The sequence below is a fragment of the Acinonyx jubatus genome, chromosome D1, assembly GCF_027475565.1.
Source record: "Acinonyx jubatus isolate Ajub_Pintada_27869175 chromosome D1, VMU_Ajub_asm_v1.0, whole genome shotgun sequence".
NCBI lineage: Eukaryota > Metazoa > Chordata > Mammalia > Carnivora > Felidae > Acinonyx > Acinonyx jubatus.
The window spans coordinates 74,086,082-74,111,517 of record NC_069390.1 but is presented as its reverse complement, the minus strand read 5'-3'; the positions used below and the strand labels follow the sequence as shown (position 1 = coordinate 74,111,517).

The 25,436-nt window shown below is 41.9% G+C and overlaps 1 protein-coding gene and 1 non-coding gene across 2 annotated transcripts; both read right to left on the bottom strand.

The window, feature by feature from the left end:
• Window positions 1-1,603: 1,603 nt before the first annotated feature.
• Window positions 1,604-25,176, bottom strand: MED17 (mediator complex subunit 17). The gene is made up of 12 exons (XM_015082653.3): window positions 24,621-25,176; window positions 21,319-21,485; window positions 19,242-19,461; window positions 17,220-17,356; window positions 16,831-16,915; window positions 16,320-16,472; window positions 14,982-15,112; window positions 14,137-14,321; window positions 10,019-10,156; window positions 5,298-5,415; window positions 3,385-3,544; window positions 1,604-2,171 (listed from the first exon to the last, which is right to left on the bottom strand). The coding sequence occupies exons 1-12, from the start codon at window positions 24,868-24,870 to the stop codon at window positions 1,960-1,962; spliced, it is 1,956 nt and encodes a 651-aa protein (XP_014938139.1). The 5' UTR covers window positions 24,871-25,176; the 3' UTR covers window positions 1,604-1,959.
• Window positions 20,202-20,337, bottom strand: LOC113593836 (small nucleolar RNA SNORA46). Its single transcript, XR_003414196.1, has one exon. It is a non-coding gene; the product is annotated as a small nucleolar RNA SNORA46 (small nucleolar RNA).
• Window positions 25,177-25,436: the final 260 nt, after the last annotated feature.

The window sequence follows — 25,436 nt, the reverse complement described above, 5'->3', positions numbered from 1 at the left end:
GTTGCTCCACTGTCCTCGGATGAAGCTTAAGAGAGCCCGGGGTTACACCTTGGGCTCTCCGCTCCACTCGGTGTGGTCGTCGCACTGGCTCCTGACCAGATAATCCTACACAACAAAGCGTTCGTTTTTTCTAGCTGATAGCCATTTTATGTCTATTATAATAAGAGGGGGGCTTTTATTCTGGATCTCTTTAAACTGTAACTCTTCTAATAACTCATTTTTATATTTACCAAATTATCAATTTGCAGTGGACGGAAATTAAACAAAAAACAACAAAACCCCCACCAAAACGAAGTCTCCTGGCAAAAGTCCTTTTGAGTACGAGCCTTCAAAATTACAGAAGACTCCACATGTGAGTAGATCTGTATGGATTAGCTCAGGATAATTAGCTAAGGCAACTTTTGTGGGCCACCATGAAGAGACTTATTTTTTATAAAGCTTTATAATTGTAGAGTCATAACAGTTTCTTAGAATTTCCATGGATAGAAAGATGCAGCATCTCGATCAGGAGGGGGAAACAAGCAAACACACACAGAGATGTTATGGTACTTTGTGGCTTACAAGTTCCATTTTTCTTTTAAAAGAAAAAAGGAGAAATATAAACCTTATAAAGTGATTTTAGTCATAGCTTATTAAAAGGGTATCTTTAAAAAATTGAAAGCCTTTCTCATAAGGAATACACTCCCTATGTATTATTTATAATTGTTCCAAAAGACCCATATAAACCGAAGTCTCTTATTAAGGGAAGTAACTCAGGTGCATTTTAGGACTGGGGCACTATTTCCAGAAAGTTTAAATATGTTCTTTGTAAAATGTAATCCACAGATCCATTCGTACTTTTCCCTGGAGAAAGAGCGCTTTATGGAGTGAGACAGGACAATACTTTCACTGAAAGAAGGAATCCAGAGCTGTTGGGTGGAGGCTGGAGAATTGCAGGGGCAGGCGGGGCGGGGTGTGAGCACTTGCCGTCTTAAGGGACAGAGGTCATTCAAGTGGCGGAAGAGACAAAAAAGGGACCTGAGAAAACCCTAAAAATATACTCTGCCCTCTGTGCCTTCAGCTGAGCACTTTCTAGGATGCTCTCAGAGGACCCAGGCATACATAAAGGCAATTGGAGGAAGAGGAAGTCGATTTGCCAAGACAAGCGTAGCTTTAATAGCTCTGCTACGAAAGGGGGAGAGGATCTTCCTGCCAGCATGTAGATCCTTCCAGTTCAGGGGAAGAGGTCTTCTTTCACTGTGAGCACGCTCTGTACGAAAGCTGGGTCGTAAGAGCGTTTGTATATTCTTAAGCAATCTTTTTAACGAATAGGAGAATGAGATGAGTTGATAAAAGACATAATTCATTTGGGGGTGCCTAGGTGGCTCAGTCGGTTAAGCAACCGACTCTTGGTTTTGGCTCAGGTTATGATCTCTCGGTTTGTGACCTCAAGCCCAGGGACAGGTTCCACGATGACAGTACAGAGCCTGCTTGGGATTCTCTCTCTCTCCTCTGCCCCTCCTCTGCTCTCTTCTCTCTCAATAAATAAACTTTAAAATCATCAGTGCTCTTTTTAAAAAAAAAAAAAAAAGACCATTCATTTAGGTTAAGAGTTCAACGAGTATCTGGAATTTTTAACCATATGCTTTATTTGATGTCAACATCAAAGGAATATTTTAAAAAGTTAATTCAAACCCATAAATTAGTAACATTTCAAGTTAACTGCATAAAAAAAGTTGTTTTGCATCTCCCTATACTATATACCCTATAACTGTACATAAGCTTCTGCATTTCAAAGCACTCGTCACTTATAAAGTGAAAGGTTTCAAAATGCTAGGTAAACATCTGCTAATTATTTTTTTAAAACAATACTCCTTTGGAAAATTTCTCTTCCTTGTGCTTAATGGTTCGTCTTCTCAAGTCCGTTTCTGGAAACTTCTCTGCCAAAAAACAATCCAGAGACCGTGCTGGAAACAAGGATCATAGCAGGCAAGGGCTGAGCGCAGACATAAGCAGCTCCATTTTATAGACAAAGTTTCGACCTTCCATCTTATTCCACTGAACTTCTCTGAACGGACCACGAAGATGATTCCATTTGCTATCCTGTAAAACATCACTCTTCGGAAGGTCTTTACACTGGTTCCGGGGAAACTGAACCATGATCTTGCTGCCACTTTCAGGGCCATTGCGAACTGCGGAGCCAAACCAAAATATCAGTATGGTCAATTTCCAAACTAGAAAACAAGGAAGCGTCCCACAACTTCATTCTACCACGAATACAAAAACCTCTTCTGCATATGCACTTAAAAGCTCTTGTTTAAAAGCGCTGGTCCGTTTTCATATGCAAAAAACCAAACAAACCTTGCTGATTTATATATAGTAGGCTGGTATAAATATTCACGAATTACTGTTTGTATCATAAATGTGGCAAGATGAATTCTGGCTTAGGAAAGTCATATGTCCTGTATATTTTCAGAAAACCAATTTATTTTTTTCTAAAACACTTGATACACATCTAATAGAAGGAAACTCAAACGTTCAGAATCAGGACTGGGAGGGAGAAGGCAAGATTATTCTGAATTACGAACTTCAGGTTTTAATGAGGCTTCAATTACTCAGTGAAGAAGAAATGGGTATTTTGAAACTCTTATCAATAAAGATCGAGCAAATGACCAAGCCTACAGATTCAGACCATGGTTCTGGGGGAAAAATTTCTAATTGCTCACTCTTTCAAATATTTAGAACAGGTATTAGTAAAGACCACACTAGGGGCGCCTCGGTGGCTCAGTCAGGTAAGTGTCCGACTTCGGCTCAAGTCATGACTCGCAGTTTGTGAGTTTGAGTCCCACGTCAGGCTCTGTTCTGACAGCCCAGAGCCTGGACCCTGCTTCAGATTCTGTATCTCCCTCTCTCTGCCCCTCCCCTGCTTGTGCTCTGTCTCTCTCTGCCTCTCAAAAATAAACGGTAAAAAAAAAAAAAAAAAAAAAAAAAAAAAAAAGAAAAGAAAGGAAAGAAAAGACTACACTAAAGCCGCAAGTACTCCAAAAACACCTCTCCTCTCTGTTCCATCCCGTCATGTCCTTAGGATCCGATATTACTCTTGCCAATTTGCAGTACATTTTCAAAAAGCACTTATCCATCAAAGGTTTTGAACTTTAGGAGTAACGATGCTGATGGCAGTTTTCAGATCTCTTAGGAAAATGTGTCACCAAGCAAAACATTTTTAAGACCACTAGAAGAGAATAATTTGTTGCTCTGAATAATAGCTATGATCAGATAAAAGCTCAGCATAACTGCTATATGAACTCACTGCAGAGATAAATGACTCCCAAGTATGTCTATTACAGGTAAATGTTAAGACCAAACTCCCAAAGGCCTCTTCACATTCCAAGCAGCAGCCAGTACCTGAGATAGCATAGTCACCACTCGGGGAGGCCACTGTTATGGCAGAGGCATTGCCAATGCTCTCTATGGGTCCAAGGCCCACGTGGTTACTGAAGCTTAGCACTTGCCAGCCCATAACCTTGGCGAGCTGCTGAACTGCATGCACCTGATGCTGTGACATCTGTGAACGAAAAAGGAAACTTTATGTGTCATTGCCATGGATATTTTACTTTGCGGTAGCTTGACATCATGACTGTGAACTTTTTGTTGGGGTGTCCGCTGCCGAGCACAGACAGGAATCCTATCTTCTGTGTGAGGAACCCTCCTCTGTGATTACTGGGGGAGGATCCCACCTTCCACCGCAGAGGCTAAAATAGCCTGATGCTCGCCTTCCCTGCCCGATGGCAGCTTGAGCACAGACACGTGACCTAAACTTGGCCAACCGAAGACTCCCACCTGGATCACCGAATGTGGCGCAGTACCAAAGGCAGCGGGGTGTGCTGAGTATCTTCCAGTTACCCCTGCAAATCCACTCTCCACCCTACTCCACCCAGAGAGGATGACCCATATGGTTACATCATTTGGCTTCAGGATGGGTTCAGACAACGGGAGCAACCAAGGTAATGGGAGCCAGAGGATGGCGAAAGAGAGAGGAAAGCAAGGTCGGTACCCTTCCCGGTGAGCTTGTATCCGGTGATGAAAGGCGACTAGTTTTTTTCCAAGGTGGCCTGTTCCACATGACTCTCCCCCTTTAGGGCACCTACAAGCCCTCCCCTTATCCGTCTGGCTTAGGACTGGTGACCACGCAGCACCCCCCGGCCTGGTTACCTGGTTGGTACTAGCACCAGGTTACCACACTTTCCCTGGTGGTTCTCCTACACCCACACTTTTGTAAATCCTTAGAAAAATTACTGAGTGCCACCTATTTTCTACTAAAATCCTGACTGATGCACAGGGGCAAGTTAGAGCGCACTCGGCCACTAGCGATGAAGGCAGTGGGAGTGTCATGGCAACTGACAGCCGCCGCTGTCCTGGCTGTGCTTCTCACCGGGCAGCTTCCTTTGATCTCCGCCACCTGCCAGCCTTGTTCTCTAGACTTTCCATTGGTTCTCGGAGCTACCCAACAGCCTCCCAATATAGTTCTGTGTGCGTGCGTGTGTGTGTGTGTGTGACATGAAAGTCAGTTTACGTGTAATCAACCAAGAACTGCCGTATCTCACAAATGCATTTTATTTACTTGGCACCAAAGAAAGAAGTCAGTATAGAAGATTATTGCTTCTGGGATGGAGAGCATGTTTCTTTCAGCTTTATGTGAAATGCAAATGTGTATATTGTGAAAAGTGTATTAGCTTCTCTAAACCTACCCTTTCTCCCACAAGTCAATTTTTCACTGGATCATAACTCCATGAAGAACACAGGAGAAATACTATTCTTAACTTTACAGAAGAGGAAAGGAAGGTCCAGAAATTTGTCTGGCGTCACAAAGCAAATTTGTGGTGTACCTGGGACTAGAACCCAGCACTTTCCATGCTGCTCCTTAACACGGAAGAACTGTATCTGAGGGCTTAAGTAAAATATCCCACTTATTATCATGGAGGGTCACTAGAGTTTTGTATCTCATCTCTCCTCTGGTTTTCTGGGGTAATTCTCCACTTTTGTGTGGACCCAAAGGGGCTGTAAACCCAGGCAAACATGAGAAATCCGAAGTTTACAGTCTCCAAGCTGCTCCTTCATCTTAACCACAAACTAACTGGAAACTTTATCAAAGTTTCACAATTAGTCATTAAGTTGTAAAATGTGCACTGGAAATTAAGCAAGATGGCGGACAAAAATAGCTTTCTTTTTATAATATACCTTAACTCTTCCTTATTCATTTTGTTCTTTAAGCAGTAACAAGGGCAAGAGGCCCCAGACTTGCGGTCTATAACTCTTACCTGTGACAGGAGAAAGTCCTGTAGCTCCTGCTCCTGGTGAGACAGTGTGATCACTCTTCCATCCCTGTGTACAACTCGGATCTGCTCAACTCCGATATTCAACTGCAGCTGAATGGACCTTTATAGACACATATACTAAAAATCAGAAATGTTCAAAATTACCTCATACGATGCCACAGACATTAAACCTTAACACCAAAGAAACCGAAAATAACAATTTTGATAACCTACACCAACACCCATGGGAGAGAGGGGTTGTCTTAGGTTCAAGGTAACCGTCAGACTCCCACCAGATGCCCCTAGGTCACCCATGCGCGCAGAAGGATGCAGGAGGGGAAGCCCAGCTTGCCAGCCGGCCAACACCCACTGCCACTCTGCTCTGACAATCTGCACACCTTTGCTGCACTGAGATGAGATCTACACTGGGCATGTGGGGGACCTGCCCCGACTTAGAAGCCTCATTCCGTATAAGAGCCACATGTCCTCATGACAACTCCATAGACATGGTCTCCACAGTCCCCCCCCAGGAGATACTGCCCAGTTTGAGAAGTCACTCCATCTGGGAAAAGCCAAAGGCACCTCCATCAGGTGTTTATAATTCCTTCCAGTCCAGATCCACTTTACCAGTTTGGGATCATTTTTGCCAAAAGCAATGTTGCCTAGTAACACAGGTGGCATCTTTTCTTAGCAGGTTACTAGGGGACTATAGCTAAAGAGTTAACCGAAGATCAAATTCTCATACAGAAAGGGAAAAGCTTTTATTAACTCCACACCCTCTCCTGAAATAATCGGCAAACAAGTCAAAATATATACTCTATTAACTTGGCTTAGGTCAAATAAAGAAACTCCTAAAACAACATGCAGATAACGACCTTCTTCCAAACCAATTTACAAATTTTTAGCACTAGCATACAACATCTACGAGAAATATGAAATTCTCCAAATCAAACCATCTAGATGAACCATAGGATAAAATAGCATTATATCTCCTCACATTTGAAAATACCTCTTTTTTTAGACTTGACTTTACAGTGACCACTTAGGAATAAAACATTGTGTCAGTTATCTATGTAAAATTGTAATTTTGATGTATTAAAAGTTTACATGTTTCTTTCAAAGAAAAACACAAAATTCAAAAGGCTTAAAAGGAAAAACTTACAAACTTAACCAAATGGTAAAAAGCCTGAGTACTGGGGCACCCGCCTGAGTGGCTCAGTCAGTTAAGTGTCTGATTATCGATTTTGGCTCGACTCACAGTTTGTGAGTTTGAGCCCTGTGTCGGGATCCACGCTGTCAGTGCAGGGCCTGCTTGGGATTCTCTCTCCTCCTCTTTCTGATCCTTCTCCACTTGTGCATGCTCTCTCTCTCTCAAAATAAATAAACTTAAAAAAAATTATGATTACTATTGGTAGAAGCATAGTTGTGGCAAGCGCTTTTGAAAAGCAATTTGGTAACATTAACACAAAGTTCAAACGTCCTTATCTTCTGACCCAGCAATTACACCTGGAGGGCTTTATCCTACGGATATACTTGCCTACGGATGTAGTTGCACATGTACAAGTTACCTGGCTGGCATCCAACTAAAATGTTCATCAGGGGGCACCTGGGTGGCTCAGTCAGTTGGGCGTCAGACTTCGGCTCAAGTCATGATCTTGTGGCTCTGAGTTTGAGTTCCACACCAGGCTCACTGCTGTCAGTGCAGAACCCACTTAGGATCCTCTATCCCCCTCTCTCTGCCCTTTCCCCACCTGCGCTCTCTCAAAAATAAATAAATATTTAAAAATACAATAAAATGTTCATCAACAGAAGGCTGATTAAAAGTCATGGTACATACAATGAACACAATGAAGCTGTAAAAAGAATGAAGTAAACCTGTACGTAGTGGTAAGGAATGCTTATTCACCAATATAAAATAATGCAATTCACCAATATTCATCAATACAATATTTAAAAAAACATGCAAATTGGGAATGACTGCTGATAGGTATAGGGTTTCTTTCTGAGGTAATGGAAAATGTTCTAGAATTAGTGATGATACACAACATAAATAATATACTAAAATCCACTGAACTGTACACTCTAAAATAGTAAATTTTTTATGTGAATTACGTCTCAATATTTTAAAAGCACACAATATTGTAGGAAAAAAGTAGGATATATATGCTTGTAAATGCACAGACTTTCCTAGAAGGATGTGTAGAAACTTTTTAGATGCTTCTGGGGAGTCCTAAGAGAATTACTTTCAACTTTAAATAACCTAAGTTGACCCCAGCTATAAAAGATGAGGAAAAGGGCATTCTACTACTTCCTTTCCCTCCTGATGCTGTCAAGGATACATTATCAACAACCCTTCTTCTCAGAAGTTTAGAACTTTTACCCCGGGGCCTGAAACCATAATCTCACATTTGTTCGGTCTTGTCAACGTAAATACCTCGATGCTGACAATTTTTTTCTTTTCCACTCCTTTGTACTCTTTCTCGTAATGTTTTATGGTGGAAAATTTTAAGCAAAAGTACATAGATTTTGCATATATAGTAATATATACAAAAGTAATGCAATGAAATACAATGAAAGCCAATGGCCCCATCACCTAGCCGTAACAATTAAAATGCATGCCAAACTTGTTTTACCTTATTCAACGGCTACTCTCCCACCACACTCCAAGTCACCTCAATTATTTCCTTATTTCTCTATAGTATAGGGGAAGAAAACCATGATCCACCTTCACCCCACCATCTTTTCCTGGAAGTTGCAAGACTGATTTCCACTGTGTATCCCTTTATCTTCTATATCCGATGTTTTACATCATGCTCCCTAGCGATTTTTCATTTTTGAAAAATAGTGAATTAAAGTCTCTATATTAAAAAAATAACAATTTTTTTGTAACTTTGGCTCAGGTCATGATCTTGCGGTCCGTGAGTTCGAGCCCCACATCGGGCTCTGTGTTGATGGCGGAGAGCCTGGAGCCTGCTTCGGATTCTGTGTCTCCCTCTCTCTCTGACCCTCCCCCGCTCATGCTCTGTCTCTCTCTGTCAAAAATAAATAAAACATTAAAAAAAAATTTTTTTTAAATAACAATTTAAGGGGCGCCTGGGTGGCTCAGTCGGTTAAGCATCCGACTTCAGCTCAGGTCATGATCTCACAGTTCGTGGGTTCGAGCCCCACAATGGGCTCTGTGCTGACAGCTCATAGCCTGGAGCCTGTTTTGGATTCTGTGTCTCCCTCTCTCTCTGTCCCTCCCCTGCTCACGCTCTGTCTTTGTCTCAAAAATAAACAAACATTAAATAAATAAATAAATGAACAAACAACAATTTAAGGGTATTATACTCTCCTACTCCTGAGGGTGGTGATTTTGTTTTCAGTGTGTTTTGCTCAACGGAGGGAGCACAGTGGCTAGTTAGGTCTGCCTGAAATAAAGCAACTAAAACTTGAAAAAGAAAAGTACTCACCGACATTGATGTATGTTTGCTAATGGCTCTCTCAGACTGACCTGGGGAAGGAGACTTAACTATATCCTGTCAGTTGTTAATTTTAGTTTTTAATATTTTATTTGAGACAGAGTGCAAGCAGGAGAGGGGCGGGGGGGGGGGACAGAGAGAGAGAGAGAGAGAGAGAGAGAGAGAGAGAGAGAGAGAATATACCCAGCAGCCTCCACACCCAGTGCAGAGCCTGACATGGGGCTCGATCCCATAACCCTGGAATCATGACTTGGACTGAAATCAAGAGTTAGTCGCTTAACTGACTGAACCACCCAGGAACCCCAGTTGTTAAATTTCAAAAGAGGCTCAAACGGAGGCCAAAATGCCTTCCGTGGCTACAAGCTTAATTTTATTAACTTGGTTTATTCTCCCCAGCTTTATTGAAATATAATTGACACACATCGTTGATTGGTTTAAGGTGTATGTAGAACATGATGATGTAATAAGTGTATATATTTTATGAAATGATCATCGTAGTATGTTAACACCCATCACCTCATAAGCTGCCCATTTTTGTTCCTGTGATAAGTCCTTTCAAGATCTACTCTTAGCTACTTTTCAAGTATACAACACAGTATTATTAACTATAGTCACCATGGTGTACATTAGATCCCAGAACTTTTACAAATGGAAGTTTGTACCTTTTGCCCACCCCGCCTCCCAACCTCTGGCAACCACCAATTTGTCCCGTGTATCTTAGCCCGTGATTTGTGAATGTAAGTGAAGGAGAGTGCTTCTCTGTGAATGGTTGGGACAAAAGTCATTTCACCCCCTTTACAGACACAGCTCTCAGCCCCATTTTAAGAGCATAATCATGAACTGGATTGGACACAGGTTTAATCCTCTAATCTCCCCCGCCAGGAGAGCTACAAAACTTAGGCTGTTTTAGGCACAATATGGAGAGTATAGGCTCTAATACAAACGGCCCTGCTCACTTCAAATACCCCAGACTCGCCACCGCCTCGAGCAAGAACTGAAGCGGACCAGAGTGTAAGGTGTGGCCGCTCAATGATGAGGTTCATTTTTTGCCACAACTCAAACATGTGACATTTACCTTACGGAGACTATTTCAAACATTCTTACTTCTCATTTGCACAAAACCTCTACAGTTGATAGAATTTACCGGAATGTTATGGCACCGCAGCAAATAAAACCCCAAATCTCGATATAATCATTCAACAAACATCAATATCTAAAAAGCAACTTAACGTTTGAAACGAACAACTTATTTTTGACACTTACTTGCATATCTGTTCATAACCTTGTGATGTGATTAAAACCTTCACACTAGATTCATAAACATCATTAATATTCGACCAGTGAGCCTGTATCTGAGGGTCCTCGATGCGACTTGCCAAGCTGTCAATGGTTGCAGCAGCTCTTTTAAAGAAAAGAAGGTGAAAATTTTAAAAAGCTACCATTTTAAATAGTAAGATTATAAATCACTTTATTAATGTTATGGCTATTTGAAAACGGGAGGACTACGTTTCAAAAATACTACATTTGAAAAGCAAAGACCTTTCTTAAAAAAAGGTTTATTTGAACTCCAATTTGTTTTCTCTCAGGAAAACTCATCAGAACAGAGGAAGAAGGGTACTTTTAGGGTATATGCCTCAGGTCTGAAGAGAATAGAAATCATTCATGGATGTTAATAACTTGGTCCCTGGTAACAAATGGCACACCCACAGTGGAGGCCCATTTACTATCACGGAACTACAATCATTTTCCTGAGAAGCCAGGGAGCCGTTCTGCACAATGAAAACCTTACACTCCAAGAAAGATAAATATGTACACGAGAAATACGATTTAACTCCTCACTATGTACCACAGATCATAGTAAGTGCTTTCATGAACTGTATCGTTTCATCTCACTAACAACCCTGTCAAGTAGACACTATGATCATCTCTATTTTTCAGTCTAGCCACACTTAGTAATTTGCCTAAGGTGACACAGCCATAAGCTGAGGTATAGAACCGGTAGTCTAACATACTAATCAAACAGCTACTACCCAGAACCAAAGCATAATTCATGCCACTTAATGAGACTACTGGAGGTCTCCGGTTTCTAGTTATCTGATTCCAGTACTTGATTGGGAAGAAATGCAAACTGCCATTGAGGACAAGAGGCCATTTACATAAATGGGTTTGGGGTTTGCTCTTTTACTGCTTCTGCTCCAGTACTGGTTTCTTTCAACTTCTTCAACTTTCTCTTCCTTTTCTAGGATTTGTTTCCTTGACAGAATTTCTTCAAAAATTCCTACAGCAGACAGATATGTATGTGAGCACTGATCTTAGCATTACGCCTCAATGAACTGGAAATAAAAAGTATCTAGTGACTGAGAATTGGTAAAAGAAATCATGGAGTGTTTACATAATGAGATATTGCACAGCTATTAAAATATCTCTGAAAAGCATTTAATGAAAGATAAAAACATTTATAATATTAAGTGAAAGCAGGATATAAAATTTTGTGATTCCGGATTTTCCTTTTTTTTTTTTTTTTTTAATTTGAGAGAGAGCACGAGGGGGGAGAGAGAGAGAGAATCTTAAGCAGCACAGAGGTAGATCCCACAATCCCCAGCACATGACTTGAGCCAAAATCAAGAGTCAGACACTCAACTGACTGAACCACCCAGGCGCCCCGATTCCAGATTAAAAAAAAAAAGATACACACATACCCTAGCACACATATATATCAAAATACATGAGCATGTTAATAACAGGTCTTGCTTGTGTATGGTATTTATACAGATGGGGTTGATACGTTGGAAAATTATTTTATAACTGGGGAACGCAGGAATATTTTTAAAGCTTTGCTGCCTCTAACACTGTAACAATACTCTGAAAATGTATGAGGATTCCAAAAATAGCTACCCTTCATTCCCCTGACTTTAGGTTAAAGGTTTTGTAACTGAAACGTACAAATGAAAGTGACAACAGTAACCTACCCTATTTTATTGTTTATAAGGAACTTCTGCATATATTATTTCATTTGACCCGAAGACCAGACTCCTATATCCCTAACTGGCAGAGAAATAGGTGGAGGGCCATAGATATGAAAACCAAAGTTCGTGGAGCGCCTGGGTGGCTCAGTCAGTTAAGTGCCTGACTCTTGATTTTGGCTCAGGTCATGAACTAGCAGTTGTGGGATTGAGCTCCTCGTCTGGCTCTGCACTAACAGAGCGGAACCTGCTTGGGATTCTCTCCCTCCCATTCTCTCTGCCCCCCGACCCCCCACTCATGCACATGCTGTCTCTAAAAATAAATAAGTAAACTTAAACTAAAAAAACAAAAAACGCCCCAAAGTTAGTTAGCAAGTAACTGAGCCCTGTTTTTGTTGTTGTTTTAATGTTTACTTATTTTTGAGAAAGAGAATACGAGCAGGGGAAGGGCAGAGAGAAGGGGACACAGACTCTGAAGGAGGCTCCAGGCTCTGAGCTGTCAGCACAGAGCCCAATGTGGGGCTCTAACCCACAAACCGCACAGAGCCCCACACAGGGTTCGAATCCAGGAACCGTGAGATCATGACCTGAGCCGAAGTCGGATGCCCAAACAACTGAGCCACCCAAGTGCCTCCTGAGCCCTGGTTTAAGCACATTTTTTTACCCCAAATTTTTTATTCCTTTTACTGCACCATGCTGTCTTCTCAGAACATGTCTTCCTAATTCATTTTACTATATGCTTCAGGCTTAGGTTTCCATTTAAAGACTACAAACGTATGTGCCATTAAAACCATGACTTGCAGAAGAGCCTGGGTGGCTTTGCCGGTTAAACATCCAACTTTGGCTCGGGTCATAATCTCACAGTTCTTGGGTACAAGTTCTGTGCTGACAGCTCAGAGCCTGGAGCCTGCTTCGGATTCTGTGTCTCGCTCTCTGCCCCTCCCCCACTCACGCGGTCTCTTTCTCTCAAAAATAAATAAAACATTAAAAAAAAATTTAAAAAGAAAACCATGCCTTGTATTGGCATGAAAAAATAAAAATCAAAAATAAACACTCATCCACAGCACAGTGTGCCCACACCTGAGAGTCTGGAATATTATCAAGGCACCATTCTAAATGAAGTAAAAAACAGCTCTCTTCACCAAGGAACGATACTAAAATACAAGAGCACCTTCAACATGTTTCTTTTTTTCTTTTTTAAAGTTTATTTATTCGTTTTGAGAGATTGAGAAAGAGAGAGAGGGGGAGAGAGGAGAGAAATCCCATGTAGGACTCAATCTCATGACCCTGCTTCCAGATCATGACCTAAGCTGAAGTCAAGAGTCAGATGCTTGGGGCACTTAGGTGCCTCAGTTGGTTAACCATCCAACTCTTGGTTTTGGCTCAGGTCATGATCTCGCTGTTTGTGAGTTTGAGACCTGCATCAGGCTCTGCACTGGCACACGGGGCCTGCTTGGGATTCTCTGCCTCCCTCTCTCTCTGCCCCTCCCCCACTTGCACTGTCTCTGTCTCTCTCAAAATAAACTGAGCCACTCAGGCGTGCAAACCTTTAGCATGTGAAGAAGGCACATTTAAGTACAAGTTCTTTTGTAAACATAAAACTTTGGATTGCAAGTAACTTGTTCTGCTAGTGTTCCCCAAGAGAAGCAAACACTTCTAAAAAATATTAACTTGATAAACGAGCGTGTCTTACAATTCGAACAGTACGTGACACCCAGTGTGACATGATCACAACTGACCCAATGGTTCCTGAAATTCGCTTTGATAGGAGAAGAGTGCTTTGGATGACAAGCATGTTTCCGAACGAATTACGCTCACAGACCAAGGTTTTCCTGTCGTGTGCATGGAAGCAAGAAAATGAGCTCCAGAGCTCCACAGAGCTGGGCATGAACCCTGATTTTGCTACTCTTTACAAGTCTCACTTGGAGCAAGTTGTACAACTTCTCTAAGTTGGAACCTTCTCATCACTGAAAATAACTAATAAATACCACCTGATGCCAGAGAACAAAAGCTAGAGAAGTCAACATATGGGAAAGCACCTTCCCAAGTCCTAAAACGTGAGACAGCCAAAAAAAATAGGGAAAGCTTCAAAAAAAAAAAAAAGATTAGAATCAGTTCAGGAACAAGTATCTCCTGAATGGGTCACTGAAGAAGGTGTGGGGTTCAGGGCATACTCCTAGTCAGGTGCCTTCCGAAACTGCAGCCGGCGTCAGAAGCCATCTTGTAAGTTACATGGGCCCTGAAGCTAAGTCTTTCCCACACCTGACAGGACCATCCGTGTCAACTCTTATCCCACACCCCCCTTCCTCTTCCTGGCACAGAAGGTTACAGCATGCCAAAAATAATGCATAGGAGGTAAGTAATAAAGGAAAAATGACTGAAGCTTTGAAGAAAAACCATTACTTTGTTCATCTTTACCTGCTCCTCAGAAAGATATGCTTTGCTTGTTTAATTATTTTTTCCAGAAGCCCTTCACTGGATTGTAATGAATTAATCTCATTTTTATCAAAAGCCTGAGGACCCGAAAGTCTCATTCTCTTGTGACCAAAAGGTGCGCTTGCTGGATGAGGCATCGTGATGGAACTCAAGGTCTGTTTATGAAACTGTAACAAGAATAGCCATTTTCAATTAATTTCATACCGAAGCATAACTGACATAGAACGTGTTAGTTTAAGGCAGACAACATCATGACCTGATGTTAGTACATACTGTAAAATGATTCAAAATAATCCTAGTTAACATCTGTCACCATAAACAATTGCAAATTTAAAAAACTTTTTTTTTTTCTTTAAAGCAACTAATATTTAAGGCAGGGGAGGCTGGAATACATACTTCTATTAAGTTTCTCAGGGGATTCTTTTGAAATTAGCCTAAACTGTGAGCCAGCACTCTGCAAACACAGTTCTAGTTAACCTGTAAGCAGAATATGTCCTGAAATAACTATCCTGTTCACAGACTCTGGCATGACACTTTCCCCATCACTCAATCAGAATCACTTTTCCCTCTGTACCCTGCACACTTTCCTGGTGCGTCTGTATCAAGCTTCAGGTTTATTTCTACCACTAGAAGCTAAGCTTGTGAACACAGACTGAGAATTCTGATTATCGGCATATTCCCCCAACACAGAGCAAGGATCCTTCACATCACAGACGGTGAAAGCCATCACTAGGGGAATAACGAGGACTCAGCAGAGAGGAGCCTGTGCACATTCACCGCACTGGGTATGCTTACCAAAACGCAAGAAGAGACATTTATTCCATTACCTCTCTAATTAGTAGATGCAAATTATGCTCTAAGACATAAAGATGGTCCTCCGGACTTTGCTTCTCAGTAGCACATTTTTGGGATTTCTTATCATTTGAGGAATGGCACAAAGAAATCAGTAACTGCAAGCCTATTTATAAAAAGAAGTAGGACAGATGCAAATAACCGAAGATATAGAAAAGCACAACTGTCTTCATAAAGTATAATCACAGCCCTTTCTCAAAAGAGCATTCTAAACTTGGAGATCAGACTTCACGATTACCATTTTCACACCAAAATGACTATTCAGGAATATAATAAACCATCACGTATTTTAACAATTCAAGTTCTATTGACCTACAATGTGGCTGTTGACTTTGAGCTGTGGATAAAAAGAGTTCAACAGAAACTGTATGTGAATTAGTTTCTTCTTGCCTTTACATTAAAAACAAAAAACACAACACCATTTTTGAAAAAACAAAAAACACTTAGTTGGGGCGCCTGGAGGACTCAGTTAAGCGTCCAACTTCGGCTCAGGTCATGATCTCGCGGTTCATGACTTCAAGCCCCACATCAGACTCTCTGCAGTCAGCACAGAGCCTGCTTCCAATCCTCTGATTCTGTTTCCCTCTCTCTCTGCCCCTACTCCATGCTCACTCTCTCTTCTCAAAAATTAATATTAAAAAAAAAAACAACCAAAAAACCTTGGAAAAACAACAACAAAAAACCCCACCAAGTGGGTATCTGGTCTTGCTGATTAGAAAAAAGACAAATCTCTTCCTTGCTGTCATGAAAGCATGGATGGAATTTTTCACTTGTAAAACCCATTCTTTTGACAGGACTCAAGAAGCTACATCTCACAATTTTAAAAACAAACAAACAAACAAAAATCAGTGACACGGCTTAACAACAAATTGATCTCCAGGGCAATTCCAACTGCTCTTGAATAATAATATAATTAAAATCCCAATTTCCACAAATTTAGGAATATTACGGGTATTTTAATAACCACTGTCTGACTGACATCTTATTTAGCCAGTAGGACAGGATCCCTGGGAAATAGTCCACGAACGGTGTCAGCAAACACCTCAAAGCAACTGTTGCTGAATAACAGCCTTGCTAGTACACGTTTTTCGCGTATGTGGTTTAAAATCCAGGAGTGACACTACTTAGGACACAGACTAGAATTGGAGACGTGCTGTGTCTTGCGCGCTTTATGAGCCACCACTATGGACAGCACGCTACCGCTGTGCTCTTACTGTTCCCTCAATGCAGCCAAATATGTAACTAGCCCCTCTGCCCTGTTCCCCAAATGACAAAGTCCTATTTATAAACTCAAAAGGGTTGGCTGCTCTTACTTGGAAAGGGCTGAGAGATAATCTGGTTTTTCACCACAATGTGAGGGATCTGTGACTTAATTTGAACAGCTTCCCGAGAGAGCTGCGCAAAAATTTCTTTACACAAGAGAACGTTCTGTGCTGCTTCTAATTTCGTCTGCCAATGTGGGGAACCTGAAAGACAGGGGACATATGTATATATCAATTATCTGACCAGATTATGCATTAATTCGCTTAAGTGGGGACTTGAATGCATACGACAAAAGTTCAGAAAACACTGTATTACAGCACATCTTTCCCAAAACTCAAAAATTTTCCTTTCGTTTACATAGAAAACTGGTAAAGAAGTTCAATCTTAAAAAAAAAGATTGCACAGCTATTCACCAACGGTTAATTAACGGATTATAAATAATAAATTTCCAATTGTCCTTACTCCAGAGTACCGACTTTTCCTATCTACGTTTATCACCAGTTTATTTGGGAACGTAAGCTCAGACAGGACCAGAAGGTAGAGGACAGAACATAACTGCACCTGGTTTGGATTTGGGCAAAGGTCGTTTGAAGAGGTTGACTGTACCAAGGTCACCTATGTCTGGAGCCTGTTTTTGAATTGAAACCTATGGGACAATAAAAACATGAAAAAATGTTAGCAAATTAACTTCTGGGTGAAGAAATTACTAAAACATACTTTAACAAGGGGCACCTGGGTGGTTCAGTCAGTTGAGTGTCTGACTTCGGCTCAGGGAATGACCTCACAGTTTGCGGGTCTGAGTCCCACATCAGGCTCTGTGCTGACAGCACAGACGGAGCCTGCTTGGGATTCTCTGTCTCCCTCTCTCTCTGCCCCTGCCCTGCTTGGGTGGTCTCCCTCTCTCAAGAATAAACATTCAAAAAAAAAAAAAAAAAAACTTCGGCAAATACCTTGATATATGCAGACCCCTCTAAATCACTAGGAATTTGTACATCGAGGGGACAGTAATCTTCAGGTATCTTCTTATCCAGATCAATATCTGTATTCTTTATTACTTCGAATGTACCATGATGGGGAAAGAGAGATCCTAATGGGGTATTAAAAACAAGAAAATAGAAACAAGTTAACACATAAATTTAACATACCTTAAGTATATAATATTTCACAGATGTGCTGTTTTAAAGGAGCACATGCACCCCAATGTTTATAGCAGTGCTATCAACAATAGCCCAAGTATGGAAAGAGCCCAAATGTCCATCGATGGATGAATGGATAAGGAAAATGTGGTGTGTATAAATATATATATATATATATATATATACACACACACACACACACACACACATTTACACACATCTACAATGGAGTATTACTCAGCAATCAAAAAGAATGAAATCTTGCCATTTGCAGTTATGTGGACAGAACTAGAGGATATTATGCTAAGCGAAATTAGCCAGTCAGAGAAAGACAAATATCTTGACTTCATATGACTTTTTAAGATACAAAACAGATGAACGTAAGGAAAGGGAAGCAAAAACAATATAAAAACAAGGAGAGGGACAAAACATAAGAGACTCTTAAATACAGAGAATAAAATGAGGTTTGCTGGAGGGTTATGGGTTGGGGGATGGGCATTTTAAATGGGTAAGAGAAATTAAAGAAGATGCCTGTTGGAATGAGCACTGGGTATTATACATAGGGGATTACTCACTGGAATCTACTCCTGAAATCATTATTGTGCCATATGCTAACTTGGATGTAAATGAAATAATTAATTAGTTTTTAAAAATATGTAAAAAAAACAGAAAAAAGTCTTGGTCATCTTGAAATAGGATTTTACCTTCAGAATTCCCCAGTTTACATCGAATGCTGAGACACTTAGGTTCTCCGGTACTGACTTAAACCACCTCACCTTGCCTGCTTCTAATGGTAGGACAACGATGGCTCCCTCTGGCAAAAGAGTCTTTTTAAACTATCACTCTCCTGTTATCACGGTGATCACAGCCAGGGCTCCTTGCTTTGTCCCTTGGCACTCAAAGCTTTTACTCCACTGAGCTGGGAGTCTTGTAAACCTTTACTGTGTCGCACCTCTGAATACACCTTAGTGGCTTACAAGACAGCAGCATGATTACCTCCGGAAACGTATTATAGGTCAACAATAAAAAGTTTGTACAAACAGATGTGAATTCAAGATCATCAAATTTTGGTGTATGCCAACAAAATATATTCCTGCAACCTTGGTAGAATGGGGCAAAAGGCAAAGTGTTTTCACCACTCTCTCCCTTAACCCAGGATGTGACAACAGCTTAGATGACTTAATGGAGAAAAAAAGAATTAAGGTGGAATGGAAACATTTCTTTTTCCTTTTATGCTCAGTTTTTTTTTAACTTTTTAAGCTTATTTTTATTTATTTTTTGAGAGAGAGAGAGAGCATGTGCAAGCATAGGGGAGGGGCAGAGAGAGAGAGCGAGAGAGAGAGAATCCCAAGCAGGCTCTGCACCGTCAGCACAGAGTCTGTCGTGGAGCTCGAACTCCCAATCCATGACATGATGACCTGAGCCCAAGTCAAGAGTCAGATGCTTAACCGACTGAGCCACCCAGGTGCCCCTTTTGCTTAATTTTTAAGGGTTACAAAGGAGCTCCTGATCGAGTCCAGTCCTAGCTCCTTTATCTCTGACTAAAATGTCAATTATGGTTCCGGGTGTGTTAGCACATAAGCTTTCTGTTAAATGCATCTAAAGATTTTCAAACTGAATCCCTCCCTCCCTCCCTCTCTATATATATTCACTTATAAGGCTATATGAGTAATTTTAGCTTATCAGGCTTATGTGTACAGAAATTAAAATTTCAAAATGTAACCTGTAACTGAGAAGCCATACATTATAGCCATACACCTAAACATCACAGTCAACCCCGTATAGTTTTGTGACAAGCTACAGCTTAAAAGGACCGTTTCTAACAATGATCTATACCTGCGCTTCTGTAGCTCAGATCTCCAAGAATTTTATCTCCAACTTTTCTGAGTTTCCAGTGTTGCCGTAATCTCAAAAGCTCAGAGTTGAAGTCTCTTTGCAGCTTATTTTCTTGGTTTTCAGTGACTGATTTGGTCAATCTTTCTGCCCCCTTCAATAGGATCTGTGCTGCTCCAGCCAGTGACTTCTTTTTAGATATCAACTGCAGTGTCTGAGGGTTCTAGCAAAAACAATCCAACCATACAGTTCTGTATTTGTAAATGATTTCAACATTTCTCAGTAATAAAATACCTACTCAGGAGAAAATTAAGAAATTAAAGAAAAGCACTGTTTTTTTTTGAAAAATAACAACCTTAACGATTTCTCCCGTCAACTCAAATGAACTTATGTTAAACCACAAACACCACACTGGACTACAAATCAGAACTCATGTGAACTCTGCCCAGTCTAGATGGGGTTCCCCTCTCGTGTCGTACAAATGCTCACCCCCGGCCCCGTGTATACCCTTCTCTGTAATCCCTGCTTCAAAGTCACCCACGATGGCGAGACCCACTATGTCCATGGACGCTAGAACAATGCTCAGCACCTACTACTTGATTTCTGGAATAAATGAATGACCCCAATGAGTACAGCTGTATAATTACACGATGGCAAGCTACCAATGTGCCTTTGGAATAAAGACTGAAGCCACACAGCATTAAAATTAATGCACTTCACTGAAGGCTGATTTCTGGAAAACTGATGAGATAGCATAATCTATGTATTATATGTACATACCTAAATACCCATTAATCACCACCGATTTGTGTACTCTAGTAACCGGATACACTTCCAAATAAGCCAAATTTAACAAAAGAAAGTCTTCTGGCTGCATGAATCAAAATCACCAAGTTTCATAAAATGTCACAATACTCACCTGTCAGTTTTTAAAACGTAATACATTTTTAATTTTCTGAATAGTTATGTTCCTTAACTCTACATAGCAACAGCAGAATGGCAGGTCAGCTGTGCAAGAGAAAGAGCCAGGAATTCTTTCGCACTACAGCGTAACCAAGAACGGGGAAAATTCCCATCCACAGGTTTAAAGAATAGTGCTGGTCACAATAATCTTTGGACCGTGTCAGGGAAGTGAATTCTAAATTCTTGGAGAGATCAAGAAATTCCTGGAGACCCCTCTCCGGGAAGAGCACAGGTAAAGGCCGGGGGCTAGGAATAAGGTGCCAGAGTTGTGGTCTTGGCTCTCTAACCACGGGCTGTGCTGCCTCGGAATGTGTCACGCATCCCTCTGGGCCTCGGTGTTCTCTCTGTACAACGAAGGAACCAGGCTGAATGATCTCTAAGAAGTCTTCCAGCATGGCGTTTCTAGATTCCGAAACTATCACCACATGAGTAATTACATTCAATGCACTTTACGTACAAATGGGCAAGAACAACCATTACTTCCTCTTCTCGCCATTAACCTGGTCGTGGACCTAATGCTGCTCTTCCTTGAGAACCTCCCAAGTGGCCTCCTTAATTTCAGACTTTCCATTCACTAGTGTATCCTTCTGTTGCCTCCCTTTCATCCTCTAATGCTCAAAAATTAAACACGCTCTTCCTCAAACTGCAACAATCTCACCTAGCTTTCATAATTTGGCCTTTTTAAACCAGGCCCTAGAAACAGGTTGAGGGGAAAAGTGAGACTGAAAAAACTCACTTGCTGAAGGACCCAGGACTAATGACGGTAGAGGCGGGATTTGAACCCAGGTCTGTCTGACTCCACAGCCATTTCACTATCACATTTTTGTGTAATATACTACAGACCAATGATCCGGGCTGTAAGAATTTGTTAAGATCTGGGAAACTTTCAAGTGTTATATTATTAATGAAACTTAACTCCTCTAAGGGTCTCAGGACCATTAATAAAATGATAAATAAAGGAGATGGGGTTTCACACCTTTGTTTTGAACCAGTCTTCACAGCTTCATCTGGACTTAATTTTGCATGAAAGGCAAAGAGCACAGAAGGCACACAGCCTGAAAAGTGGTCCTGGGACTCAATAAAATGGTATCATTATTCAATTCAAGCCCACAAATACCTGTTTTGGAGGAAGTGCATCCTGAGAGACGGGATCAAGAGTCATAAATTTTTTATCTCTAACAATACTAAGGACATCATAGAGAACACACATCTCTGTCAAGGCACTTCTCAAATTGTTCCTCACTGAGTCCCAGGGCCAAAGAGAAGGTTGAAATTTTACCAACCCTAAAAAGAGAAACAAAAAAAGAAACACACAGGTATGAGTTACACTGACTAGAAGGCAGAAATCTCACTGAGATGTTGTAGGTACTAAAAGAACAATGACTTTCATTTCAAATCGCTTCCTGTTTTGTCCCATTCCACGTACCCTTTCCTGAATCTTTGTGTTAATATTTAAGCTCGCATTCCTACAATGGCAAAACAAACATGATATCTAATTTCCACAGCTTAAATCTAACATTCCAACATTACAGGTAAGCATTTCAGTATTTTTTTTTCAATATATGCAAGACTTTTATTTATTTATTTTTTTAATGTTTATTTATTTTTGAGAGAGACAGAGACAGAGACAGAATGTGAGTGGGTTAGGGGCAGAGAGAGAGGGAGACACAGAAGCAGAAGCAGGCTCCAGGCTCTGGGCTCGAACTCACGAGCTGTGAGATCATGACCTGAGCCGAAGTCGGATGCTCAACCGACTGAGCCACCCAGGCACCCCGAATCCAAGACTTTTAAATAACCCTTTTCTCCCAGCTTTTAAAACTTGAGTAACTGGAAGGGTGCCTGGGTGGCTCAGTCGGTTAAATGTCCATCCTCGGCTCAGGTCATGATCTCACGGTTCGTAGGTTTGAGCCCTGTGTCAGGCTCTATGCTGACAGCTCAGAGCCTGGAGCCTGCTTCGGATTCTGCGTCTCCCTCTCTCTGCCCCTCCCCTACTCACACTGTGTCTCTCTCTCAAAAAGAAACATTAAAAAAAAAACAACAAAACTTGAATAACGAGAGAATTTCCAAAATACATTAAAGTACAAAAATAAAAATGACCTACAGGGGCACCTGGGTGGCTCAGTCAGATAAATGACTTGACTCATGATTTTGCCTCAGGCCAAGATTTGGCTCAGGTAGGCTTTGGGTAACATTCCTGAGTTCAACCCCACTTTGGGCTCTCTGCTGACAGGGAGGAGCCTGCTTGGGATTCTCTCCCTGGGCCCTTCTCCCTGCACTGCCATGCACATGCAGGCTCGCTCTCTCTCCCTCAAAATAAACCTTAAAAAAATTTTTGTAAATGATCTATAAGGGCAGCATTCCGATATTAAAAAATGTTAACATGCCTTCCAACCTCTTAAATCACTTCATTAAATTCCACCAAATACATGCTCATTCTATAGAGTTCAAATAGAGTTATAGAGTAAAAAAGTCAAAGTTTTCCTTTGTTCCCCACCCCTAGTTCTGTCCCATCCCGAGAAGTAATCAATATTAACAGTTGAGGTGTACCCATCCAACTGTTTTTCGATGCATTTATATACATTTACTTCCATGTTTCTATTGTTTTTTTTTTTTTCCTCACTTAATATGTCCTACAGCTACTTCCATGTCAGTACATAGATCTATTTCATTCTTTTAACGCTATTTGACATTCTGGAGCATAGCTGTACAGTAAGTTTAACCATTCCTATTTAACGGACACGTACGTTGCTTTCCATAATGTCAGTAATGGTAAACATGCTCAACACACATCTGCGTATGTGGACAACTTTTTCTGTAGGTTAAATTCCTAGCCATGATTTAGTAGGACAAAGGAGATACACATTTAACATTTTTGACACATACGGAACTGCTAAACCTTCCAAAAAGGCTTTACCAATTCACATTTCCAACACTGGATACTATGTTGCTAATGCACCAGAATAGTGGTTTAATTTGCCTCTCCCTAATTGTGAGATCTGAAGTCTTTTCCTGTGAGCTGTTTATGCCTTTGGGCTGTTTTTCCAGTGCCTTGTCCCCCCCCCCCCCCCCCCCAGTTTGAAGGGAATCTTTGAATAGCAGGGATATTGACTACTATGTGTCCTGTATGTTGCAAATACTTTTCCCAGTCATTTATTTTCTTACTTTGTTCATGGCACCTTTTTCGGTTATTATTTTACATTTTTATGTAATTAATCTCTTTGTCTTTATATTTTCTGTATTTCCTATCTTGATTAAGAAGGTCTCTTCTACTCCCAAAGTTTTATGATTATAGTTTCCTTCCAATTTTTACTTTATTCTCTTCATTTGTATTTCAATCCTTGTGGAACTAATCTGAGTGTGAAGTAGGAGGCAGTATTTGCTTTTTACTCCCAAATGGACCCCCAGTTATCCTAACACCACTGATTTGAAACGCCATCTTTAAATTCCCATTTACACAGGATCTGTTGCACATACCTAAATCATTGTGACTATTTTTTATCCCTGACAATAATGAAAATCCAAAACCCATTCACACTTTTTCTATAATTCTCTCCTAACCAGTCTCCCTCCTTCCAGTTTCATTTTCCCTGTAATCCATTTGCTACATAGGATCCAGAATAATCTTTTTTTTCTTAATTTTTAAAAAATGTTCATTTGTTTTTGAGAGAGAGAGGGAGGCAGAGCACGAGCAGGGGAGGGCAGAGAGAGAGGGAGACACAAAATCCCAAGCCGGCTCCAGGCTTTGAGCTGTCAGCACAGAGATCCACGCAGGGCTGGAACTCAGGGAGCTGTGAGATCGTGACCTGAGCCCAAGTTGGACGCTTAACTCAATGAGCCACCCAGGTGCCCCAAAATAATCTTTTTTAAAACAGAATCATCAGTCTACTTAAAATCCTTCAAAAGCTTTCAGCTGGCTTTCTAATAAAAGTCACATGCTTATCTTGGCGTACTGGCTGTACACGATTTGGTCCCAGCCTACCTCTTAGACTTTATCTTATATTCCAGTCAATACAGACCTCTCTCTCTTTTCAGCAGGTGTAATTAGCATCATCCACATTGCAAAGGGAAGCAAAGTAACTCGACTAGACGTGGCAGAGCCGCGATATGAACCGCAGGCTTCTTCACCAAGTATGCCCCATAACAGACTTAAACGCTTCATCAGTGACAGTGCCTCAAATGCTCCAATTCAAGAAAACGTGCAGAAGGATAAGGAGTATTAGGAGGCAGGCAGCGCCCTAAATCGTCAGGCTGTGAAAAGACCACAGTGAGCACGATCACTCTTCCGCACTGAAGTTACTTTCAAAGTTCGCCCACGCACCGCTTCTCGTCTAGCACGGGAGACTCAGGGTGGCATTACCTGGGCGGGTACCGGGGTCCCCAGACCGGCCGGCGGACTGGAGTAGCACACACGGGCCTTACCTTCCTCGTCGTCCTGGTCTGCGCTGGACCCGGCGCCAGCCCAGTCCTGCGCGTCCCCCTCGGCCCCCGCCGCCTCCTCCTCCTCGGAGCCCGAACCCTGGCTGAAGTCGATCCGCTGGGCCAGGCGCGCCAGGTTCTGCGACATGGACAGCGGCTGCAGGTACGTTTCAGTGCCATCCAGGCCCACCTCCTGGACCTGCTTCTCGCAGGCCGACTCGATGCTGATCCGCACAGCGCGCACCCCAGACATGCTGGCGGCGTCGGGAGGACTGCCGCGCGAGCCAAAACCCGAGGTGGGAAGGAGAGACGCCTCCGAGGAAAGCCCGCAAGCCGGGAACCGCAGTGCTTCTGCGGACCTCCGGAAACCAAACGCCGCGCTGGGGCGGGAAACAAAGCCGAGGGCTTGGCGGCTTTCCCAGAATGCACTGCAGTTCCCCGCCCCCGCTCGGAGTCTCCCGGAACCCGACTGGCAAGGCGCTGGCTCTCCACGCTTCCGGGGGGAGCGCTTCCGGTGAATCCCAGTGCAGCGCCGGGAAAAACTTCCTCGTCTGTAAGGAGGCGCGGCCGGCAGAGGGCGGTGGGGAGGGATCTTAGTGCCGAGGGCGCGGGCGGGCTGGTCCGTGGTGTTCGTCTGCGTTTTAAAAGTTACTTGCTTGAAGCGATGGAAGGTGGGAAGCTGGAGAAGGCCGGAAAGAAGTCGGGAAAAGGAAATGAATGGGTCGCTGGGTCTTAGCAATGAGCGTCCTTCTGAGAATGCTGAGATTTGAGGGCTTACACCTCAGGAAACATGTCTGAAGAGTGATAAAACGAAGACGT